The sequence below is a fragment of the Chiloscyllium punctatum genome, chromosome 1 (genome assembly GCF_047496795.1).
Source record: "Chiloscyllium punctatum isolate Juve2018m chromosome 1, sChiPun1.3, whole genome shotgun sequence".
Classification (NCBI taxonomy): Eukaryota; Metazoa; Chordata; class Chondrichthyes; order Orectolobiformes; family Hemiscylliidae; genus Chiloscyllium; species Chiloscyllium punctatum.
In genome coordinates this window covers 43,826,243-43,848,765 of record NC_092739.1, presented here as the reverse complement: position 1 = coordinate 43,848,765, position 22,523 = coordinate 43,826,243, and the positions used below count along the sequence as shown (strand labels likewise).

The window sequence follows — 22,523 nt, the reverse complement described above, 5'->3', positions numbered from 1 at the left end:
GGTCACCGATCTGATCGAACTGCCCCCCAGCGAATGGACAGATTACAGATCCAATCCTGATCTGTCTAGAGTTAGCTAATTTTGATTGGTACAATGGTGGAGGTGATGTATTTTTTCTTGTTACCCTTTTGAAAACAGTTCGGAACAGGAAAAGGGAGCATTTGCCCTTCTGCACCTCTGATTCCTGCTGGGTACGATGAATATTATATGGGGAGCCTATCTGATTTGAGCTGTCCTACTTCAATAACGATTAGGTGGGCTGTTAATATTCCCCGTCTGCCTGTAGATTTTGCTTCTGTGGCTTCAGGAGAGGATAATAAGTGAAGCCACTACGATGTTACTGTCTGTTATTGAGCTAAATCTGTCTTTAGTTTTAAATTGCTTTGCAGGAATAGTGAATAGTTTATCTCAACTTTGGCTCAGTTGGTAGTATTACATCTCATTCCATCTTTATTAATCAAGACAGACACTCCATTGTTGTACTGAGTGCACTGCACTGTTTGAGGTGCCATCTTTTAGATGAGATATTATATCAAGGTCTCATTTCATGACATTAAGAGTCACGTCACACTATTTCATTGTAGTTATCCCCAATTTCAATCCAATCTTTAACCTTTAATCAGCATCTCAAAATAGATTACTTGTATGCTATCACATTGTTAGTGTGCTGTGTGCATGTTGCCTGCAATTCCTACATTACTGCAATGACTGTCCTTCAAAAGCTTTGGCTATAAAGCATTTTGGGAGTCCTGTTGCCATGAAAGGTGCTGTATAAATGTACATTCTGTACAAATCCATTTTATGCCTGTGAGAAAACTCTTTTATATTGATTCAGTTTGTTTTTAATTTGCAGGTAGCTGTATCCATTTGGGAGGTTGGCATATCCAAGGGGTGTCATGAAGTTTTCAGGACCCTTGGAGAGTCAGAGGCTGTCCGTCCTTTTGGAAAATGCAGTCTCTAGGGAAGAACAGATGTGGAAGGTGTACGTGCCAAAATACCTATCCAATCCGGTAACTATTATGTTACATGTATAATAGACTACATGAAACATTCAGGAGAGCATGCTTTTTTAAAAAAAATGTATTTTTCTGGCACCATAATTGAGAGAAAATGACTTTAGTGATATGTTTTCTTAAGATTGTAATCAGTTACAGTTACTTATACAAATCCTGCTTGATTATTAGAGAATTCAGTTTGTGGCAAGATGGTGTTAATGTAATATATACAAAATCTATTTCTATGCTTGTTTGTAGACCAATTTATTTGCATAGGAGTTTAGGGGACCTTGCTATGAAATATTGCATCTATTAGTGTTTATTTTGATCAGTTTCTTTAATTACGCCATCATAAAACTATTTTGAGAATGTTGCAGAACTGAATGGGTGCTTAGTTTGTGAAGTGATTTTGATTGAAGGCATTTTGTGTTTTTAAACTAAATGTTAGCTACCATATAAAATGAAGGTGCCAAGTGCTGAGATAGCATACAGTATATTCCAATACTAGATATTAGTAGATGAACATATTAGACTACATAAAGCAGGACTAGGTTTTCAAACTTGCTCCTCAATTTAGTAAGATCATGGCTGATATTCTACTTCAACTTTATCTTCATGCATTTTATCCCTGATTTATTCCTAAAAAACCTTTTGTTTCCAAAGCATCTATGGTTCTGAGATACAAAATTCCAAGATTCACAGCTTTTGGGATAAAGACATTTCACCATCTCAGTCACAAATGTTTAATTCTTTATTCCAAGGCTGCAACCCTGTTTGTAGATTCTGCATACAGGGAAGTCCTGCCAGCACCAATCCTATCAAACATATTAAGGATTTCACATGTTTCACTTCAATCAACTCTCATTCCTCTGAACAGTCAGGAAATTAGATCTGGTCTATTAAATCTCTCCTCGGGACAACGTTCTAATCCCAGGAGTCAGTCACAATGAACTTTATTGCATTTCCTTTCAGGCAGATACAGAATTCCTCATTTCCAGCAAAGGTAAATATTGTGTGCAGTTAACCTCAATGGAAGAGGCTGCTCAAATGTCCCCATCCTTGATGATTAGGTGCATACATCGTAGTGAAAAAAACAAGGCTAAAGCATTTGCAACCATATCCAGCCAGGTGCTAAGCAGATATTTCACCTTGATCTCATCCAGAGCTACCCAGTATCATTGATGCTAGTCTTCAGCCAATTCAATTTGTCCTGCATGATATCTGTGATGAAGATACTGAATACTGCAAAAGCTATGGGCCCTGACAGCATTCTGGCAGTAATATGGAAGACTTGTGCTCCAGAGCTTGCTGTTCCCCTTGCCAATCTGTTCCAGCACAAATACAACACTGGCATCTATCTGGCAATGTGCAAAATTTCCCAAGTTCGACCTAGATGAACAGAGCAGGACAAATCCAATCTGGCCCACCACTGTTCCATTAAACCTACCTTTGATCATCAGTAAAGTGTGCTCATGCAGCATTTGCTCAGTAGTAACCTTGTTGACACTGAATTTGGGTTCTGCCAGGGCCTCCTGGTTTCTTTTCTCTCTGCAATCTTGGGTCAAACACAGACCAAGGCGCTGAACTCCAGAGGTGAGAGTGACTGCCCTCGACTTCAAAGCTGTTTTTGACCAAGTTTGGTATCAAGGAACCCGAGCAAAACTGGCATCAATGGGATTTGAGAGAGAAATCTTTCCACTTTTGTAGTCATACCTAAGCACAAAAACAAATTTTGTTTTTTTTTGGAGGTCAGTTATCTTTATTCAAGGCATCACTACAGGGGTTCCTCAAGGGAGTGCCTTAGGCTCAGCCAGCTTCAGCAGCTTCATCAATCATCTTCCCTCCAGCAAAGGTCAGAAGTGGAGATGTTCACTGACTGCACAATGTTCAACATCATTCACGACTCCTCTGATACTGAAGCGATCAATGACCAAATGCAAGATCTATAATCTGCATGTGGTTACGGCAAAGTAGCAAGATACAAACCAAATTGTAAAATTTTATATCGATATCTTAAAAAGGAAGAAGATTAGAATAGATGAATGTGGATATTTTTTTAAGGAGTGGAGACTGGAGAAAATGTAATGAAGTCTCTGGAATTGGTGGACCCATTAAATCCAAGCTGGCATTCAAACACATTACTGAGTGAACTGCATTGTTGATGGTTGTCTTTCACAGGAAATATTAAATCTGCTTGCTCTGGATATTAAAGATTCCATGTTACTCTTTTGATGAACGACAGGGAGTTAATTCCAGTGTCTGACTAATATTTATCTGCCGTGGTGGGATTCGAGTCTAGAATTACCAGTCTTGCAACAGTACTACTCCACCATTACCTTCTCACAATTGACTGAATTTAAAAGTTTTGTCATGAACAGAATTTTTGAAAAATATAAGTAGTGGTAAGAGCTGCAGCAATTTCAAATGAGTCTTGTAACAAAATTTAAATTCTTTCAGAGCTACCTCTGGACACTCCTGTTGTTTCCACAATCATTAATCTGAACCTTCTTCCCTGTGAGGAAGTATTATGTTTGTTCAATAAATTTAAAGTTCACTTTGAATTGAATGATTACTGAATAGTTAAGCCCTAACTAATTCACGGTACTGTTTATTTGACCTTTAGGAAATTTGGTGTGATAGGTTTTTTAAATTGCTATACTTTGTGAGAAAGAGAGCACAAATTAAAGTGATTTCATAACACCTTTTTGTTGCTTCAGTCATGCTTCCATGTTACACCACAAAGTTTGGCCTGCAGAGAGAGTTGCGAATATGGGTGGATGTGCTAGCTGTATCTTTCCAAACTTCCCTGGATTGTAGAATGGCCCGATAGGATTGGAAGTTAGCAAATAAACCTGACTTCTGTTAACTGGAATTTCTATTATTCAGCCAGTCTTAATCATGCTTTGAGGAAATCTATGTACAATCTGATAAAATCAGCACAGTTGTGCAAAATGGAAATAATTTTTGGCAAATTCACTAGAATTATTTTGAAGATGTATCTGGGAGGGTAGGTAGTGTGGAACCTGTAAATGTAGCATAACAAATGTGTTTTGGAAATCCAGGAAAGGTGCCAATCAAAGGTTAATATGCAAGGCAAGAATTCATGGTGTGGGGGGTGACTTTATTATCATGAATAGAAGGTTGGGTAATGGACAGGAAGGGCAGAATAGAGACAGCCTCCTATCCTTAAATGTCTTGTCTGTGTCTAGTGGAGTGCCACAAGGATCAGCGCCGGAGCCTCTGGTATTTACAATCTATGGTATTAGATTAGACATGAATCCAAAGTCATAAAGGACTAATGAGACCTTGCGACTCATCAGGTTGCTGCAGTTTATCTATTCTAATCCCACTTTCCAGCACTTAGTCATAACCTTAAATGTCATGACATGGACCCAGGGAGATAGTGAAGAAAGAGATCAATCTGAGACTGGTACATTTGAGAAAAGAAGCAAGCCAAAGAGTCAGGGCAGGCAGGGCCAAAGCCGAGAACAAGGTAGCACTGATAAATTAAACTGCATTTATTTCAGTGCAAGGGCCTAACAGGGAAGGCAGATGAACTCGGTGCATGGTTAGGAATATGAGACTAGGATGTCATAGCAATTACAGAAACATGGCTCAGGGATGGGCAGGACTGGCAGCTTAATGTTCCAGGATACAAATGCTACAGGAAGGATAGAAAGGGATGCAAGAGAAGATCGGGAGTGGCCTTTTTGGTAAGGGATAACATTACAGCTGTACTGAGGGAAGATATTCCTGGGAATACATCCAGTGAAGTTATTTGGATGAAACTGAGAAATAAGAAAGGGATGTTCATCTTATTAGGATTGTATTATAGACTCCTCTTATAGTGATAGGAAAATTGAGAAACAAATTTGTAAGGAGATCTCAGTTATCTGTAAGAATAATAGGGTGGTTATGGTCGGGGGTTTTAACTTTCCAAACATAGACTGGGATTGCCATAGTGTTAAGGGTTTAGATAGAGAGGAATTTGTTAAGCATGTACAAGAAAATGTTCTGATTCAGTATATGGATGTACCGATGAGAAAAGGTGCAAAATGTGACCTACTCCTGAGAAATAAGGCAGTGAGGAAGTACTTTGGGGCCAGTGACCATAATTCTATTAGTTTTAAAATAGTGATGGAAAAAGATAGACCAGATCTAAAAGTTGAAGTTCTAAATTGGAGAAAGGCCAATTTTGACGGTATTAGGCAAGAATTTTCAAAAACTGATTGGCGTCAGATGTTCGCAGGTAAAGGGACGGCTGAAAAATGGAAGCCTTCAGAAATGAGATAACGAGAATCCAGAGAAAGTATATTCCTGTTAGGCTGAAAGGAAAGCCTGGTAGGTATAGGGAATGCTGGATGACTAAAGAAATTGAGGGTTTGGTTAAGAAAAAGAAGGAAGCATATGTCAGGCATAGACAGGATAGATCGAGTGAATCCTTAGAGTATAAAGGCATTTGGAGTATACTTAAGAGGGAAATCAGGAGGGCAAAACTGGGACATGAGGTAGCTTTGGCAAATAGAGTTAAGGAGAATCTAAAGGGATTTTACAAATACATTAATGACAAAAGGGTAACTAGGGAGAGAATAGGGCCCCTCAAAGATCAGCAAGGTGGCCTTTGTGTGGAGCAGCAGGAGATGGGAGAGATACTAAACGAGTATTTTGCATCAGTGTTTACTGTAGAAAAGGACATGGAAACTATACAATGTAGGGAAATAGATGGTACTATCTTGAAAAATGTCCACATTACAGAGGAGGAAGTGTCTTGAAACACAAAGGTGGATACATCCCCAGGTCCTCATCAGGTGTACCCTAGAATTCTTTGGGAAGCTAGAGAAGTGATTGCTGGGCCTCTTACTGAGATATTTTTTTAGATTTTTTTTTTAGATTACTTACAGTGTGGAAACAGGCCCTTCGGCCCAACAAGTCCACACCGCCCCGCCGAAGCGTAACCCACCCATACCCCTACATCTACGTTTACCCCTTACCTAACACTATGGGCAATTTAGCATGGCCAATTCACCTGGCCTGCACATCTTTGGACTGTGGGAGGAAACCGGAGCACCCGGAGGAAACCCACGCAGACACGGGGAGAACGTGCAAACTCCACACAGTCAGTCGCCTGAGGCGGGAATTGAACCCGGGTCTCAGGCGCTGTGAGGCAGCAGTGCTAACCACTGTGCCACCGTGCCGCCCATTTGTGTCATCGATGGTCACAGATGAGGTGCCGGAAGACTGGAGGTTGGCTAACGTGGTGCTACTATTTAAGAAAGGTGGTAAGGTCAAGCCAGGGAACTAGAGACCAGTGAGCCTGACGTCAGTGGTGGTTAAGTTTTTGGAGGGAATCCTGAGGGACAGGATGTACATATATTTGGAAAGGCAAAGACTGATTAGGGACAGTCAACATGGCTTTGTGCATGGGAAATCATGTCTCACAAACTTGTTAAGTTTTCTTGAAGAAGTAACAAAGAATTGATGAGGGCAGAGTGGTAGATGTGATCTATATGGACTTCAGTAAAGCACTTGACAAGGTTCCCCGGGGAGGCTGGTTAGCAAGGAGAACTAGCTATTTGCATACGGAACTGGCTTAAGGTAGAAGACAGAGGGTGGTGGTGCAGGGTTATTTTTCAGACTGGAGGCCTGTGACCAGTGGAGTGCTCAGAAAAGATTTACAAGGATGTTGCCAAGGTTGGTGGATTGAGCTAGGCTAGGGCTGTTTTCCCTGGAGCGTCAGAGGCTGAGGAGTGACCGTATAGAGGTTTATAAAATCATGAGGCACATGGATAGGATAAATAGACAAGCTCTTTTCCCTGGGTGGGTGGGTGGGGGGGGAGAGAGAGAGAAAAGAAGAGTCCAGAACTGAAGAGCATAGATTTAGACTGCGAGGACAAAGATATGAGACCAAAGATGCAACTTTTTCACACAGAGTGGTGCGTGTGTGGAATGGGCTGACTGAGGAAGTGGTGGAAGTGAGTACAATTACAGCAGTTAAAAGGCAACTGGATGGGTATATGAACAGGAAGGGTTTGGAGGGATATGGGCCAACTGCTGGCAGGTGGGTCTAGATCGGGTTGGGATATCTGGCTGGTGTGAATGAGTTGGACCGAAGAGTCTGTTTCAGTGCTGTACATCTTGATGACTCTGTGTCTCCATTTCAAGTGCTCATTATGTACTACTTTAAAGATTTGAGGTTTCTTCCTCCTTTGGGCCTCCCAGACAGTGCACTCCAGATTCCCACATTCTTCTGAGTGAAAAATATCTTGGTCAAATCTCCTCGATACCACCCGCCATTCACCTTTTAAAATTATGCCGTTTTGTAATTTTCTCCTTTTTTAAGGGGAACAGTTATTTCCTATCCACTCTCTTTGCCCCTCATAATCTTCTACATCTCAGTCAAGAACAACCCAAGCCTATCCAGCTTTGCTTCATAGCTAAAATGCTTCAAACTAGACAGCATCCTGACTAATCTCCTCTGCACCTACGTCCAGTGTGATTATATCCTTCTTGAGGTGTAGCAACTAGAACTGCACATAATACTGTGGTGTAACTAAAGTGTACAGCTCCAACATAACCTCCCTGCTCTTAGAATTAATTTGTCCAATGCCTTCAGTAGTCTGTGGCAAGCATTCCAAAATTCTTGTGTTACTCTGAGCTTCCTACTGTCCTGCCATCCATTGAATATTCCCTTGTGTTGGAACAACTTCCAAAATAACTTTTTGGGGGATAAATTCCATCTACCACTGATCTGCCTATCTGACCAACCTATCTATAATATTTCTGTAACACAGGAATATCTTCCTCACTATTAACCACTTAGCCAATGTTTGTGTCTCAAACTCAACCATGCAAAAGCCTCTTATTGTTGTCAGAAGAGTTCATTGGAAACTAGATGTCCCACAGTGAGTAACTGTCTTTCTGATTCCTCAAAGCCTGTTCACCGTCTACAAGGCCCAAATCAAGAGTGTGATGGAATACTCTTCAGTTGTCTGAATGGATGTAGCTCCAACAGCACTTGAGGAGCTCGATGACATCCATAGCAAAGCATTCTATTTGGTTTCTAACCCATCTTCCATCTTCACTCTTTCGTCACATCTGCAAAATTGCATCAGTGTGTAACATCAACGGAAAGCGTTGCAGAAATTCATCAAGGGTCCTTTGACCCTGCATTCCAAACCCAGGATGGCTACTATCTAAAGTCACCTGTAAATTCCCCTCCATGCTACACCATGCTGATTTGGAAATATATCCATTGCCTTCAGTGTTGCTGCGTCAAAGTCCTGGAGCTCCCTGGCTGACAGCAATTTGACAGTAACAATACACCAAATGGATTGCAGCAGTTCAAGAAGGCAGCTCACCACCACCTCCTTGAGAACAGTTAAGAGCGGTAGTTAAGAATGAGCAACAAATGCTGGTTTAGCCAGTGGCACCCACAGCATCTCAAAAACTAAATAAAAAGTAGTACTTTGGTTAGATCCAAAGTCTGATCTATCTAATACTTCTATTTCTGAAGTTAACACTTGAAGGGATAAGAGTTGAGAGTGTGGTGCTGGAAAAGCACAGGAGGTCAGGCTCCATCTGAGAAGCAGGAAAATTGATGTTTCAGGCAAAAGCTCTTCTTCAGCAATGAGGCTGGGAGCCTCTGGGTTGGAGAGAGAAATGGGAGGGGGGCTTGGGAGAAGGTAGCTGAGAGTGCAATAGGTGGATGGAGGTGGGGGTAAAGGTGGAGAGGAGGGTGAAGCGGATAGGTGGGAAGGAAGCTTGACATGTAGGACAGGTCATGAGGGTGGTGCTGAGCTGGAAGGTTGGAACTGGGGGGAGGGGAGGGGAAATGAGTAAACTGGTGCAATCCACATTGATGCCCTGTGGTTGGAGGTGGAAGATGAGGCATTCTTCCTCCAGGTGTCTGGTGGAAAGGGAATGGCGACGGAGGAGGCCCAGGAACTGCATGTCCTCGGCAGAGTGAGAGGGGGAGTTGAAATGTTTGGCCATGGGGCAGTGGGGTTGGTTGATTGGTGCGGGTGTCCTGGAGGTGTCCTCTGAAGCGGTCTGTGAGTAGGCATCTCGTATTCCCAATGTAGAGGAGACTGCATCGGGAGCAACGGATATAGTAAATGACGTGTGGAAGTGCGGGTGAAACTTTGGATGTGGAAGGCTCCTTTGGGGTCTTGGATGGAGGTGAGGGGGGAGATGTGGGCTCAGGTTTTGTAATTCCTGTGGCAGCAGGGGAAGGTGCCGGGAGGGAAGGGTAAGTTTTGGGGGGGATGGACCTGATGAGGGACTTTACAGAAGATGGATGGGGTGGGGAGGGAAATATATCTCTGGTGGTGGGGTCCATTTGTAATGGCGGAGGATGATGCGATGTGTATGGAGGTTGGTGGGGTGGAAGGTTTTTTTTTTTCGCCTGTTTGAAGGGATAAGTCATTTCTTGAGTTGACCCCAAGGGCAGTGTCTTGTCAGATGATCTTTTAAAATGAAACTCCTCTCAAATAGTAATAATGTAAATTCATAATAGATTTTTTTCTGCTGCATTCTGGACCTGTGATTCAATCTTTTAAATTTGACTTTGATTTCACATTAGATCACATTCCTTAGCAGTAGTAGGCATTGAATATACTTCCAGCTGAACTGGTTGGTTTTAAACAGGTAAGCAAATATATTCCAAAAGGCATGTTTTGGGATTTTGAATTATTGACATGAAAAGATCATAGAAAAAAAAACTGATTTAATAGTTTAGGTTTCATTCAGATGTTGATAGTAAGGATGCCTTGCCCTTTGAAAGAATAGTTCAGTGGATCATGACACTGTGACATATCCAAAATGCCCTTTTCAGTGTGAGCTAAAAGGAAGTGATAGATTACTAACAATCCAAATGTTTTTGTTTAACAGATCAATAGAGATGCATTATATACATAAAAATTGAAGTGTTAAAGTGATTGTTTGCAGCAATGCTAAAAATGTATTTTTGATTGTCACAAAGCTGGAGAGGCTTTAGAGTATCAGTGACAGAATTGATTTGATGCTTCAGGGCTGGAAGGATTGGTGCTGGGTCCACTGCTTTTTAATAGTTGTATAATTGATCTAGCTGTGAATATAGAAGATATGGTAAGTAAGTTTGCAAATGACACCAAAATAGTTTGTGTAGTGGACAGTGAAGGCTATCTTTGAGTACAACGGGACTTTGATCAGATGAGCCATTGACCAAGGAGTGGCAGATGTAGTTTAAATTAGATAAATGTGAGGTGTTGCGTTTTAGTAAGACAAACTGGAGCAGGACTTATACAGTCAATGGTAGGGCCCTGGGGAGTGTTGCCAAACAAATAGACCTTGGGGCGCAGGTGCATAGTTAATTGAAAATGGAGTTGCAGGTAGATAGGGTGGTGCAGAAGGCATTTGGCATGTTTGCTTTCAGGCATTTTTGCTTTCATTGGTCAGAACACCAAATATTGGAGTTGGGATATCACGTTACAGCTATACAGGACATTGGTGAGGCCATTTTTAGAATACTGTTCATTTCTGGTGTCCTTCCTATTGGAATGATGTTATGAAACTTGAAAAGGTTCAGAAAAGATTTACAAGGATGTTACTGGGTTTGAGCTGTAGGGAGAAGCTGAATAGGCTGGGGCTGTTTTCCCTGGAGTATCAGAGGCCGAGGGGTGACCTTAGATAGGTTTATAAAATCATGAGCATGGAAAGGGTGAGTATCCAAGGGCTTTTTTCCAGGATAGGGAAGTCCAAAGCTAGTGGGCATAGGTTTAAGGTGAGGGGGAAGATTTAAAAGGGGCCTGAGAAGCAAATGTTTCATGCAGAGAGTGGTGCGTGCATGGGACAAGCTGCCAGAGAAAGTGGTGGAGGCTGGTAAAGAATCTGGACAAGCACATGAAGAGGAATGGTTTGGAGGAGATGGGCCAAAATTGGGCAAATGGGACTAGATCAGTTTAGGATATCTGGTTGGCATGGACGAGTTGGACCGACGGGTCTGTTTCCATGCTGGATAACTCCATGGCTGTCTGATTCCCAGCATTGTTTCCTATCCTCTTTACTTTAAACTCCCAGAGCTGTTCTTGGCTTCTGTTTTGAACTTGCATTGAAGTCTGGGCAAATGTTGCTCCAAACTGCTAATCCTGAGACTTCAGCTGCAATGTGCTTTAACCAGATTCAATCTCTAGATAGGGCCTGGACAGTATAGGTGTGTTTTTTTCTTAATATTTTACACATTTTCTGTTTTGCAATGTATTTTGGTTTGAAAATTATTTCACCTGGAACTGCTCAATGTTGCACATGTATGGTACAGTCTTTCTGTGTATGACATTGGCCATCTCCTGTTGGGAAAAGCTAATGAAACTTAATCCTGGCTTTAACTTTTATTCTGTAGGAACCGATGATACACTGAAAGTTACAATTTTCAAGAGCAAAACCACAAACTACTAATGTGCAGAGCCACAGGAATAATTGCTTAAAGCTCGATTTTTTGTGAAGTATATACAGCAAATTTTGTTTTTAACCATATGAACTAGCACGCTCAATAAAGTGGCAGAAATTATATCTTGCACATACCATGAAGTTGACAGTGTTATTCTGGCCAATTATTATCATTTTAAAAATTTATTTCTCAATGTACATAGTCAATCAAATGTCTACACAAAATATCAAGTTGATTCAATTTCTCCTCAAGTACTGCAAACTACCATAATGTCAGAGTAGTCAGTAGAGGGTGCGAGTGAAAAGGCTGTCTGGCGGTAAATTTTATTTACTGCAAAACTGCATTATTGTTTGTGATATATTCTGTAAATAAAGTTTAACAGCAATGTGTATACCTGCTACATTACATTTCTATTACTTAATGTTGTTTTTACATTGACTGTGTGGACCTCTTGATCAACTAGCACACTCCTGGTCCCATAGGGACCAGTTAATAAAATGTTTGCTGTATTATCTTGGATGAAGGGACTACTGTGTTATAGCTGAATTTGCTGGTGATTCAAAGGTCAGTCACAATGCAAATCAAAGAGGGATGCATCGATTCTGTAAAGAGATATTGATAGGTTAAGTGAGTGAGTGAAAATTTGGTAGATACAGTATAATGTTTACTGCAAGGGCAATTAAATATAAAGGTAGAAAAGTCTTAAAATAATTATTTTTATGACCAGGTGAGGTGATACAAAATAATTTTCCTCTTTCTCTACTCCATTTGATTGTAGTAGTCACTTTGAATTTTGAAAGGATGTATTGCTTTGCAGTGCAGAATGTAAGAATTAAACCCCAGATAGATATTGAGTTAAACACACAAGGAATTTTTTTTATTGCTAAAAGCCCATTCAAGTAAAAATGTACACGTACTTCCTAATTCCTACGAATAGACGCACACCCAAAAATACAATAGGTAATACATATTTATGTGCAATGGGATGTTATCTTGGACAAGTCAGTTCTAGTTTAGAAAGCTAAAATCTGTAAAGCTGTAATGATTGCATCCAAATTAAGTTTTACTGAAGCCCGAGTAACTGGTAGTTACCCTTCCCTTGAAATCATTGTTGCTGGTTTGAGATCCTTCTGATTTCTGTTTGCAGCAAGGACACTATTCTGGCTGGTTTCCAAGTCATAAACAAGATTTGCAGCTTTTCAGAGGAGTCTCTATGAAGGTATCTCAGATAGGCAATCTGTCTGTTAAAAATGTTGTATGCAAAGATCTTGGTCACGTGATTTCTGTCAGTTAGTGTGACTGAACCAGATAATAGTGAAGGATACTTAAAGGAATCAGTTAACTATGATCTTTTGCTTGTGACTTTTAACCATTGTCATTAATAAAAATAATGTCTCAGTTAACTGCTAAAAGATCAGACCTGCATATTGATGTTCGAAAAGAGTTCTCCAGTGATGTCCTTTCCTTTGGAGTTTATGTAAACATTTGCAGCTCCGTGGAATGGAGTGAGTGTTTGGGATACAAGACTAGTTACTTCAAGTCAGTGTCCTTGTCTCGTTAAATAACGTTTCTCACACATATGACCATCTGATATTAATACTTGATGTATTATATCTCTAACACCACAAGCTATTGCACATGGAGTACTGTCCACTGTTTTTGTCTCCTTGTATAAGAGATTATGGTTGTCTTGGAAGAAGTTCAGGGAAGGTTATCTAGGCTGATTTCTGGGAGAAAGAGGTTGTATTATGAGGAATGTTTTAACAGGTTGTGCCTATACTCATTGGAGTCTTTTTTAAAATGTAAGGTTATCTTTTTGAAACATATCATTTTAAAAGGCTTCGATAGGGTAAATGTTGAAAGAATGTTTTGCCTCCTGTGGACAATTGTTAACAATGGGACATAGCTTTAAAATAAGAGGTCTCATTTCAGATTTTTAAAAAAATTGTTCATGGGCCATTGCTGACTGGGCAGAACTTATTGCCCATCAGTTGCCCTTGAAGGTGGTGGTGAGCTGCTGCCTTACCTGCTGCAGCCCATCCATGTGCTGTAGGTAGACCCACAATGCCTTTAGGAAGAATTTCTTCAGTGAGGATGTTGGTATTTGAAATTCTGTGCTCCAGAGAACAGTGAAGACTGGTTCATTAAATATATAAGCTGGGTAGATTTTTTTTTAATTGACAAAGTGAAACAATATGGGAGGCAGGCAGCAAAGTGAAGTTAAGCAATCACTTCAGCCTATTAAATGTAGCATTTATATGGAAATCCCCTTCACTGTTTTCTGCAGGATACAGATGTCTCTCCAGCACAGCGGGATGAGGTCATTCAGTGGCTGGCTGACTTGAACAGAAAATTCCATTTTTATCCAGAAACACTTTCCCTTGCCATCACTATTTTGGACAGGTTTTTAGCTCTGGTAAAGGTAAGGAACTTGTGTTAAATCCTATGTAACCTTATTTATACCTGAACGAAGACTACTCTAGCCTTTTTACACACTCCTTAAGTTTCTTTTTATAAGGAGTGTGGCTTTATTTTCAAATACTTGCATACAAGTTTTTGCTCCTGTAAACTAAAATGCTACTGACCAAAAAGTTGGGCTAGACTGAAAAATTGTTTGGTCAAAGCCAATAGTAGACTAAATGGCTGCCATCATTTCATTAATCTATATTAGTTCTTTGCTTTTTCTAGTCTTTCTATTTGTCATATAACTGTATTTCAAATCATGGGATTAAAAGCAAATCTATGAAGATTGTGTAGTTTAGATATCCTTTTTTTTAAACATTCAACTGTGATAATTGGGGCCAACTGTGAATTTCAAATATCCCCAAGACTTGCTGCATTTTATTTCTGTACTAGTTTCCACTTGATTAGCTGGCTTTGACTGAGAACTATAAAATTCACACAAATTACTTATGTGGATATTTTTGCATATACAAATGAAAACCATTGCAATGCCATGAGACTGGATTTGTCTGAATTTCCAAGTGAACCAAATTTACAACTAATTGACATGAAAATGATTTATTTTGAGCAAAAGGAATCAAACTAACCAATAATGAATTACTGCAAATATTGACAAAGAAGAAAACATGAAAAGGTTGAGAAAGAAGTTTTCAATAAAACCAATTAGGAAGGCAATGAACATCTACAAAATGTTCTCCATGAATATAAAAGTTGTGAAATATTTTGCAAGTACATTAATAACAAGATCAGAATAAGGATATGACCTTAGAGATGACTGGCAAATGGGACTAGATTAAGTTAGGATATCTGGTTGGCATGGACAGGTTGGATTGAAGAGTCTGAGTCTGTTTCCGTGCTGTAAATCTGTGACTCTGTGATCTGTATATGGAGCCTACTGCAGTTCGCTATCTACATAAACTATTTGGAACTTGAAACAGTTTCAAAAGTTTGAGCAAACTATAAGACGAACACCATTGCCTAGGCCACCAACTCAGTCCCTGTCTGAAGCATCGTTTGAGGCTGCACCAAATTGTTTGCAGGTTTGTGCCCTGTCTGACCCCAAGGTGGAACTTCTGACAATATGGTCAAAGTGACACACAAATATGCTAATTGTTTATTTATTTTTTCCACCTCTGTCTGATTTTTGTCTCTCCACCTTCTGTTTCAAAATGATTGTGATTTATTGCTGGACTTTTTTTTAAACCTGTGCTTCTGTTTATCTGTAAACCTGACTTCTCCAACCCCATCCTGGCCATCATGCCTTCTGCACTACAAAATAAAACATGTGGTCATCCAAAACTGTTTCTATCCTAATTTATACCCATTGTCTGAGCTTGCTATCCTTCATTAGTTAATCAGTATCTGGATTTAAAATGCTCATCCTGGGTTCAGATATCTCTACAAACTTGCCTTTCCTTTATCTTTGTGATCCCACCCAGCCACTTTTGAGATATCTGTGCTGTTTTAAATCTGACTGTACAGTGCCGATTTTAATTATTTCAAATGAAGGGGTTTGATTGACTTGACATTGACATAATTGTGTAGATTTGAGGTCAAATGTATGATGATTATCAGTAATTCCATAATGTTATTCAGAAGCAAATTCTTTGAGCAGTGTTACAAATGAGTTTTTGAAAACAGTAGTTGTAAGTACCCTAGACACTTTAAGGGGAAGCATGAAGGAGAAGAGAATGCATTTAGTTTAAATGGCCTATCAGTGCTGAGCATTCTATTACATTTGTACTTTGTGACAAAACCATCTGTTCTTTTTGCTGCCTCTATTTACTCACTCTTCTGTCAGTTGCACTGCCGTGACCAATTGCTACTGAGTCAAATTCCTGCCAAACCGTGCTGTACTATGACTCTATGAACTGGTATAACCACAAAATATATCATGTCCTTTTGGTTTTGAAAAATTACAAAATGCAATTTGCTATTTTTAAGCACCAATGTAGGATTGGTACACTGTTTGATATTTTATAATTAAGTATTTAAATATGCAGTGTTTAATTTTGTACTTTTCCTGATTTTCAAGGCCCGTCCAAAGTATCTGTGGTGTATAGCTATCAGTTGTTTCTTCCTGGCAGCTAAAACCAATGAAGAAGATGAGGTTGGTTGACTTTTTTCAAATTAACAAAATTTATTTAATTTTTTTCTCTTTCCTGAAACTTGTGAGATAATCACTTTCTGTCCTCGCAGACATACTAGACTTCTATAACGTCAAAGCTAATAGTTATTAACTGTTTGTGAAGTAACTGTTTATTTCAGGACCACACGCTAGAGTGCTTGTTTTAATTATGGTTACCTTAACTCATGGTAGTAAATGCTACACTGCTGTGTATTAAATATCACTTATTTATACTTTCAGCTAAACCAAAAACCTGTAGCATTATGACCCTACAAATATGGAATTGTTCTTCATTGGGTCTTTTCAGATGTGCCTCGGGATGTGTATATTAAAACCCTTACATGCTTCAGATTAAGCAGTGATTTGACTTTCTAAGGCTTTCAGGCAGCTGAAAGTAACCAATGTATTTACACTTATGCATTCTGATTGGATGCATATCTGATATTCATAAAGTAACCCTCTTGTATTTCTCTGCTGCAGATCATTCCATCTCTAAAGGACATGGTAAAGACTAGCAACTGTGGTTGTTCATCTGCAGATATTCTTAGAATGGAGAGGATTGTACTGGATAAATTGAACTGGGATTTGCACACAGCAACACCGTTGGATTTTCTTCATATTGTAAGCATGGCTTGAAAAGTTTGATTTAATTACTCCAATGATTGCATACATTTTCATAAAATACTTTGAAGCTGTTTAGGTCCAGTAATTTATCCACAACACCAAAGATGGTTTGGGAAATGATTTATGCACACAAACAGTTTTGTTTCTGATATAAATAACATTGCATGTCTGTTGTCTTGTCTCCTCCTGAGAAACAATAATTCTAGAACTTTGAATTTAATCTGGAATGAAGCTACCTTCTTGCTGCTGCTTAGTGTAACATGATATAATTTTGACTCTGTGTACTTTGTATATTTTTTAATGTTTCTTGGAAAATCGATGTGTTGACAATAGATAATGAAGTCAGACATAATCCAAATAATATACCATTTTGCAGCACTGTACTGAAGCATGAGATGTTAATTGCAGGCGACAACCTTCCTCCCTGCAAATGTGGAGTTCAAAACTGCAGTCTGAGGGTTGGGGGAAAGAAGTTAGCATTGAGACAATACCTTGGTTACTGCATCTAACTACAGACTCAGAAATGGCTCACCATTGGACTGTAAAGGACAGCTACCATAGTGATTTGTTCAAATTCCACCCCATCTTGCCCTCCATGTGTAGAAACTGGCTTGGTTTCTTTGATCATTTCCTGGATTTACAACACAAAACCAAACCAGTTAACCCAGCTAGTCTGTTGCCAGTGTTTATGCTCCACTTGAGCGTATCATTGTAATCCTCTATGGCCTTGCTTCATCCTCCCTTGTATTCCTATGTTTTTTTAAAAAAAATCTGTACCATTTGCTTAGCCACATCTTTTGGTAATTATTACCATATTTATGATCACATCTGTGAGAGAGATTGTGAGAAATATTTGATGCTCCTTAGTCCTGCAAGTTTCAACTCCATGCTAATGCTGGTGGTGAGAATTCCCTTTGTATCCTATTTCTGTAATAACGAGTTAATAGTAGGATTTAAGCACTGCATTATGATGTTCAATTTTGTGTTATGCTGTAACCCTTGGAATTCTTTGTGTTAATACTTGAATTTCATTGTGGGGGTACCTTAATTCCTCTTAGCTGTCAGGCTTTAGTACTACTTCACAGTGCAAATCCAAAGGCAAAGGAATTAACTGACTTTACCCTCCATATTCATACAAGTGTTTACAAATGTTTGTGGTGCTTTATTTCCTTTGGACATTCTTTAAGATGGGCATTTGGTTCTGACAACAGTAGACCTTGTAAAATGGGTGCTAAACTATTCAGACCTTGAAGAGCCCTGTTTCAATCATTATAGAGTTAGCTAATCTCATGTGTGAGGCACAAGAAATCAGCTAACATCAGCATCATGCAGTAAAGGTAACATTGTCTCTAACTTGAGGTGGAGCTATACACATACTGGAAACTAGTGCATCCTCATGATGTGTTTTCTTTGTCATTATGGCTGAAATAACTTAACTTCAATGTTTGTTCAGTTTCATGCGATGATGCTAACCAGCCGTCCCCAGTTACTCAGCGACCTGCCTACGGTGACCCCATCCCAACATATTGCACTCCTTATTAGGCAGCTACAGCACTGTGTGGCTTGTCACCAGCTTCTACAGTTCAAGGGCTCTACACTTGCACTGGCTATCATCAGTCTCAAGCTGGAAACATCCATTCCTGATTGGCTAGCTGTCACTATTGATCTGCTGAAAAAGGCACAGGTATGATCAACTCACATTTATCTGGGTTAGGTGCTTGTGTTTTTATATTTTAAAAAAATTGGCATGTATTATAAAGATCTGCAGCACAGAAAAAAGCCCGTTGGCCCATTGTGTCTGTGCTAGTCAAGATCAATCAGCAAATTGTTCCAGTGTTTAAGTGTAATGGTCATAGTAATCAGATAGAACTTAAGTTTTGCTTCAGGAACTGAAGTTGGTCCACATTTGCACCTACCTGTCTAGTCCAAGGGGGCAAGAACATGGCAATCGGGAACAAAAATGAAAACAGTATATTTTATTTCACAGGCGACTAGGAATTATTTGCATCCAGAGAGGCCTAGATGCCTTATACATGAAACAGTTAACTTGCAAGTGCAACATGCAGTTAAGAAGACAGTATTAGCTAGCTTTTGTTACAGAAGAGTGGCAATATAGGAGTAAAGAACTCCTACAAGAATTATTAAGGGCCACACCTGGTGCAGTTTGTACAGTTTTCATGGTGTCACTGAAAGAAAGGCATGCTTCTAGAGTGCAGTGAAGATTCATTAGGCTGTTTCCTGTGATTAGAGGATTGTCCTATGAGAAGGGGTTGAGTAGAAAATACCTGGAGTTGAAAATGAGAAGTAATGTAATTGAAACCAGTTTTTGAAGTGACCTGACAGTGTAGACACCGAGAAAATGTCTTCCCTAACAGGGGAATCTAAAACAACTATGAACACAATCTCTGAATAAGGGGTTTGCTATTTAGTTTAGAACTGAGGAGAAATTTGTTCACTCATAGGGTCAAGAATTCAGCATGCTAGAGTGTGGTGGATCATCAGTTGTGAATGTATTACAGGCTGTTTGTTGGACCTTTGGCTATCAAGGGGCATAGGGATAGTGTGGGAAGGAGGATGTGAAATAGAAGATCTTATTGAATAACCAAGCAGGTTTAAATGCCTAAATGGCTTACTCTTACCCTAAGTTCTTATCACTTGTAGCAAAAAAAATGGAATTGCAAAACTACTGTGATTACAGCAAGGTCATAAAGTAGCACAGAACACTTTAATTGCAGTAGCACCAGGATAATTAGTGTCTTACTGAACAACTTCGAAAAATTTCTCCTGAAACTATACCCACTATATTGGGCTATTTAATGTAGTTGATGTTAAGAATTTTAAGCTATGTTAACTACTGCATTGTGACAGATATTTAGACTGCCAGGAAATGGAACTCGCTTTTTTGTAAAGAAGAAAATACAATATTTAAACTTTCAACATCTCACATTATTGTCAGTATATTACATGACAGTATTTAATGCATCATTTATGGGCATCCAGTTTCTGTCATTGAAATATTTCATAAAGTATTCTGTTAATTTTTCAGCTTGATAGCTTACAACTAATTCGTTGTCGAGAGCTTGTGGCTGGACACCTATCCACATTTCATGCTTTCCTACCACCCAATATGGTGTACATCTACAACCCCTGCAAACAAACCATGGTGCTGTGTGGTAGGGGAGCACTGAGCTTATACTCCTCCCCTACCACAGAGCCAGAGTTTGTTGTCAAGGATGCCACCAAGAGAATTAGCAGTACAGCAGCACCCTACCGACGCCTACCTGATTCCTATAGCTGCAAGCAGGCCTCGGCAAAACGCAAAGTAGAGGAGATGGAAGTGGATGATTTCTATGATGGAATAAAGCGTTTGTACAATGAGGAGTGCAGTCAAGAAATTGTGGGGGTGGATACTGTATCCCCTAGCTGTAGCACAGATCTACAGATTAAAGATGGTAGTATCTCTCCTTGTCCTCCACTTCAGCCAGTTACAGTCATTTAACTGGCCAAAGTGGCTGAAGTTCAGGGCTTGAACTGATCACAAGACAACAGTGTTGAAGGGCATACCTTACCAGGCTGAAATGAAGTGAGCCAAACATTTTCATGCTGCTAATTTTAGTCTAATCATTTATTCAAGCACTCAAAAAAAATAAAAAGAATATACTAAAAATATTAAAAGACCCAAAAACTGGAACAAAAAAAATGTTGTAGCAATTCTAACGTTTTCTCTTGTTGTCAGTATAATTGCATCTATTTCGAAATCTTGACTTTTTTTGTGCCGTCTGTTCTTTCCGTTCTAAATCTACAATTCACTGTGACGTATTCATTTGACAGCCTAGTTGTTGCTTACCATCCAATTTCGTCCTGTAGTTTTGCGCTTAAATACATTGATGTGTACGTTGTTTTACACACTGATTTTAGAGGAGGATTTTTGGAGGGGTGTTTTTTTTGTAACTCTTCAGCATGTGTGATGGTAAAAATTGTCAAGTAAACAAACTTTCTTGGGTAGCTAAGCTGTTGTGCAAACTGCCTGAAAACTAAAATTATGGGGAGGTTTTGGTTATAAACAAAATTTAAACATTACTGCAAAGTCCTCTAAGTTTGTTTTATAATGGAAACAGTGAACAGCACTTTTGAGTTTTATTTTCTTTAGTTTGGAAGAGAGGCTGTTCTTTTGGGTCTGAAACAAATGTCATTTAATTTTTTTTAAACATGGCTGATTTTGTGAATTCTGAACATGGTTTTGTAAATTAATGTTAAAATCAGTTAACTAAAGTGGTGTACCACAGTTTAGATGATGTCTATTTATTTGTCCTTTTAATTGCATTATGCCATTTTTGGGAAACCATTAACTTGCCATAAATGTACATCAATTTACTTTACATGGACCTGAGTTTTGAAATTTTATATAAAACGAACTTCAGTTCACATCACAGTGGGTTTTATTACCAGGAATTCTAAATGGGCAGTTACTTGAAATTAAACCTAATTTTACCTTTCCTATGCTTTACCCTGAATGTGGAGGGGAAAGAAGTAATTGTTATTTTTACCCCTACTAGTTTCTTAATTATCTCTCTGACTTTGGGCACAGTGCTCTCTCTACAGTCTGAAAAAGGTACTGCAGTCTTTGAAAAAGTGCAATTGTACTGCTGAAGTGCTTCTGGCAGCAATAAAGTTGTCCTTGATTCAACGTTGTTTCTTTCTGTACGATTTATTTTCTTAAAAGTTGTTGCGCAATTGCTAACTCTGTTTCTTAAAGAATAATCAGCAAAGTAGCATTTGTAGTGAGTGCGTGCTTCCTTTCTGCCTAATCAATAGCCTTCCCTTTCTCCTCTTCCACCCCGCCCGATGATGGTAAGATATCTTACCAAATTAAATGTTTCAAAGCTGTACACGTCCATATTAATGTCACACTAAGAAATTGTAGGCAAATTTGATAATACAACAAACTTAAGTTCTGTATCTGAATGCACAAAATATTTTATGCCTAAGCAAGGAAGTTAAAAACAAAGGCAAACTATATTGCAGATTTGTATGGCAGACTAGAAGACTTAAAAACCTTTAAAGATCAGCAAAGCGTTAGTAGAGAAAAAAATCCATAAAATATGTGAGGGCACATTCAGAAATAAAATGGAGGCAAAATATAAAAAGAGTAGCTGAAGTGAATGTTGGTCCCTTAAGGATGAGACTGTGGAGTTAACATTGGAGTCTCTAAATCAATGTTTTGCTTCATTTTTCACAGTGGTGGACACTAATACTATTCCAATAGTAGCAGGTACAGCAGAGATTATTGAAAGGAAGGAACTTAGAACAATCATCAAGGAAGAAAAAGTACTGAGCAAATATTGGAATTGAAGGCAGACAACTCACTGATGGCTTACATCCTAGAGTCTTGAAATGGCAGCAGAGACACTGGTTATAATATTCCAAAATTCCCTGGTTGTGGGAAAGGTTCCAATGGATTGGAAAATGGTAATACCTTAAAAAGAAAGGGAGGCATAAACTAGGAAATTACAGACGTGGTTAACATATTGGGAAATTGATAGAACATTTGGAAAGTCAAAATACAATTCATCAGAGGCAGCAGGGTTTTACGAAGGGTAAGTAGTATTTGGTTAATATGCTAGAGTTCATATAAGATGTAACAAGCAATGTAGATAATGCAGACATAATATCTGGAGACACATTGGATAAGGTGCTACACAAAAGGCTAATATACACAAGATCACATGGGCTTAACAGTAATTTATTAGCTTGGATTGAGTATTGGCTAACCAACAGAGTTGGGATAAATGGGTCTTTTTCTGGTTGACAAGATGTAACTGATGGGGTGACACACAGGGTTTGGTCCTCCAGCACCAACTATTTTCAATCAATATTAATCATGTTTAAG

At 39.1% G+C, this 22,523-nt stretch overlaps 1 protein-coding gene across 1 annotated transcript; it reads left to right on the top strand.

Moving 5' to 3' along the window:
- Nucleotides 1–829: 829 nt before the first annotated feature.
- On the top strand, nucleotides 830–21,320 carry ccni (cyclin I). Its single transcript, XM_072551591.1, has 6 exons — nucleotides 830–1,010; nucleotides 13,706–13,840; nucleotides 15,917–15,991; nucleotides 16,490–16,630; nucleotides 18,087–18,317; nucleotides 19,680–21,320. The coding sequence occupies exons 1-6, from the start codon at nucleotides 897–899 to the stop codon at nucleotides 20,130–20,132; spliced, it is 1,149 nt and encodes a 382-aa protein (XP_072407692.1). The 5' UTR covers nucleotides 830–896; the 3' UTR covers nucleotides 20,133–21,320.
- The last annotated feature ends 1,203 nt before the right edge of the window (nucleotides 21,321–22,523 follow it).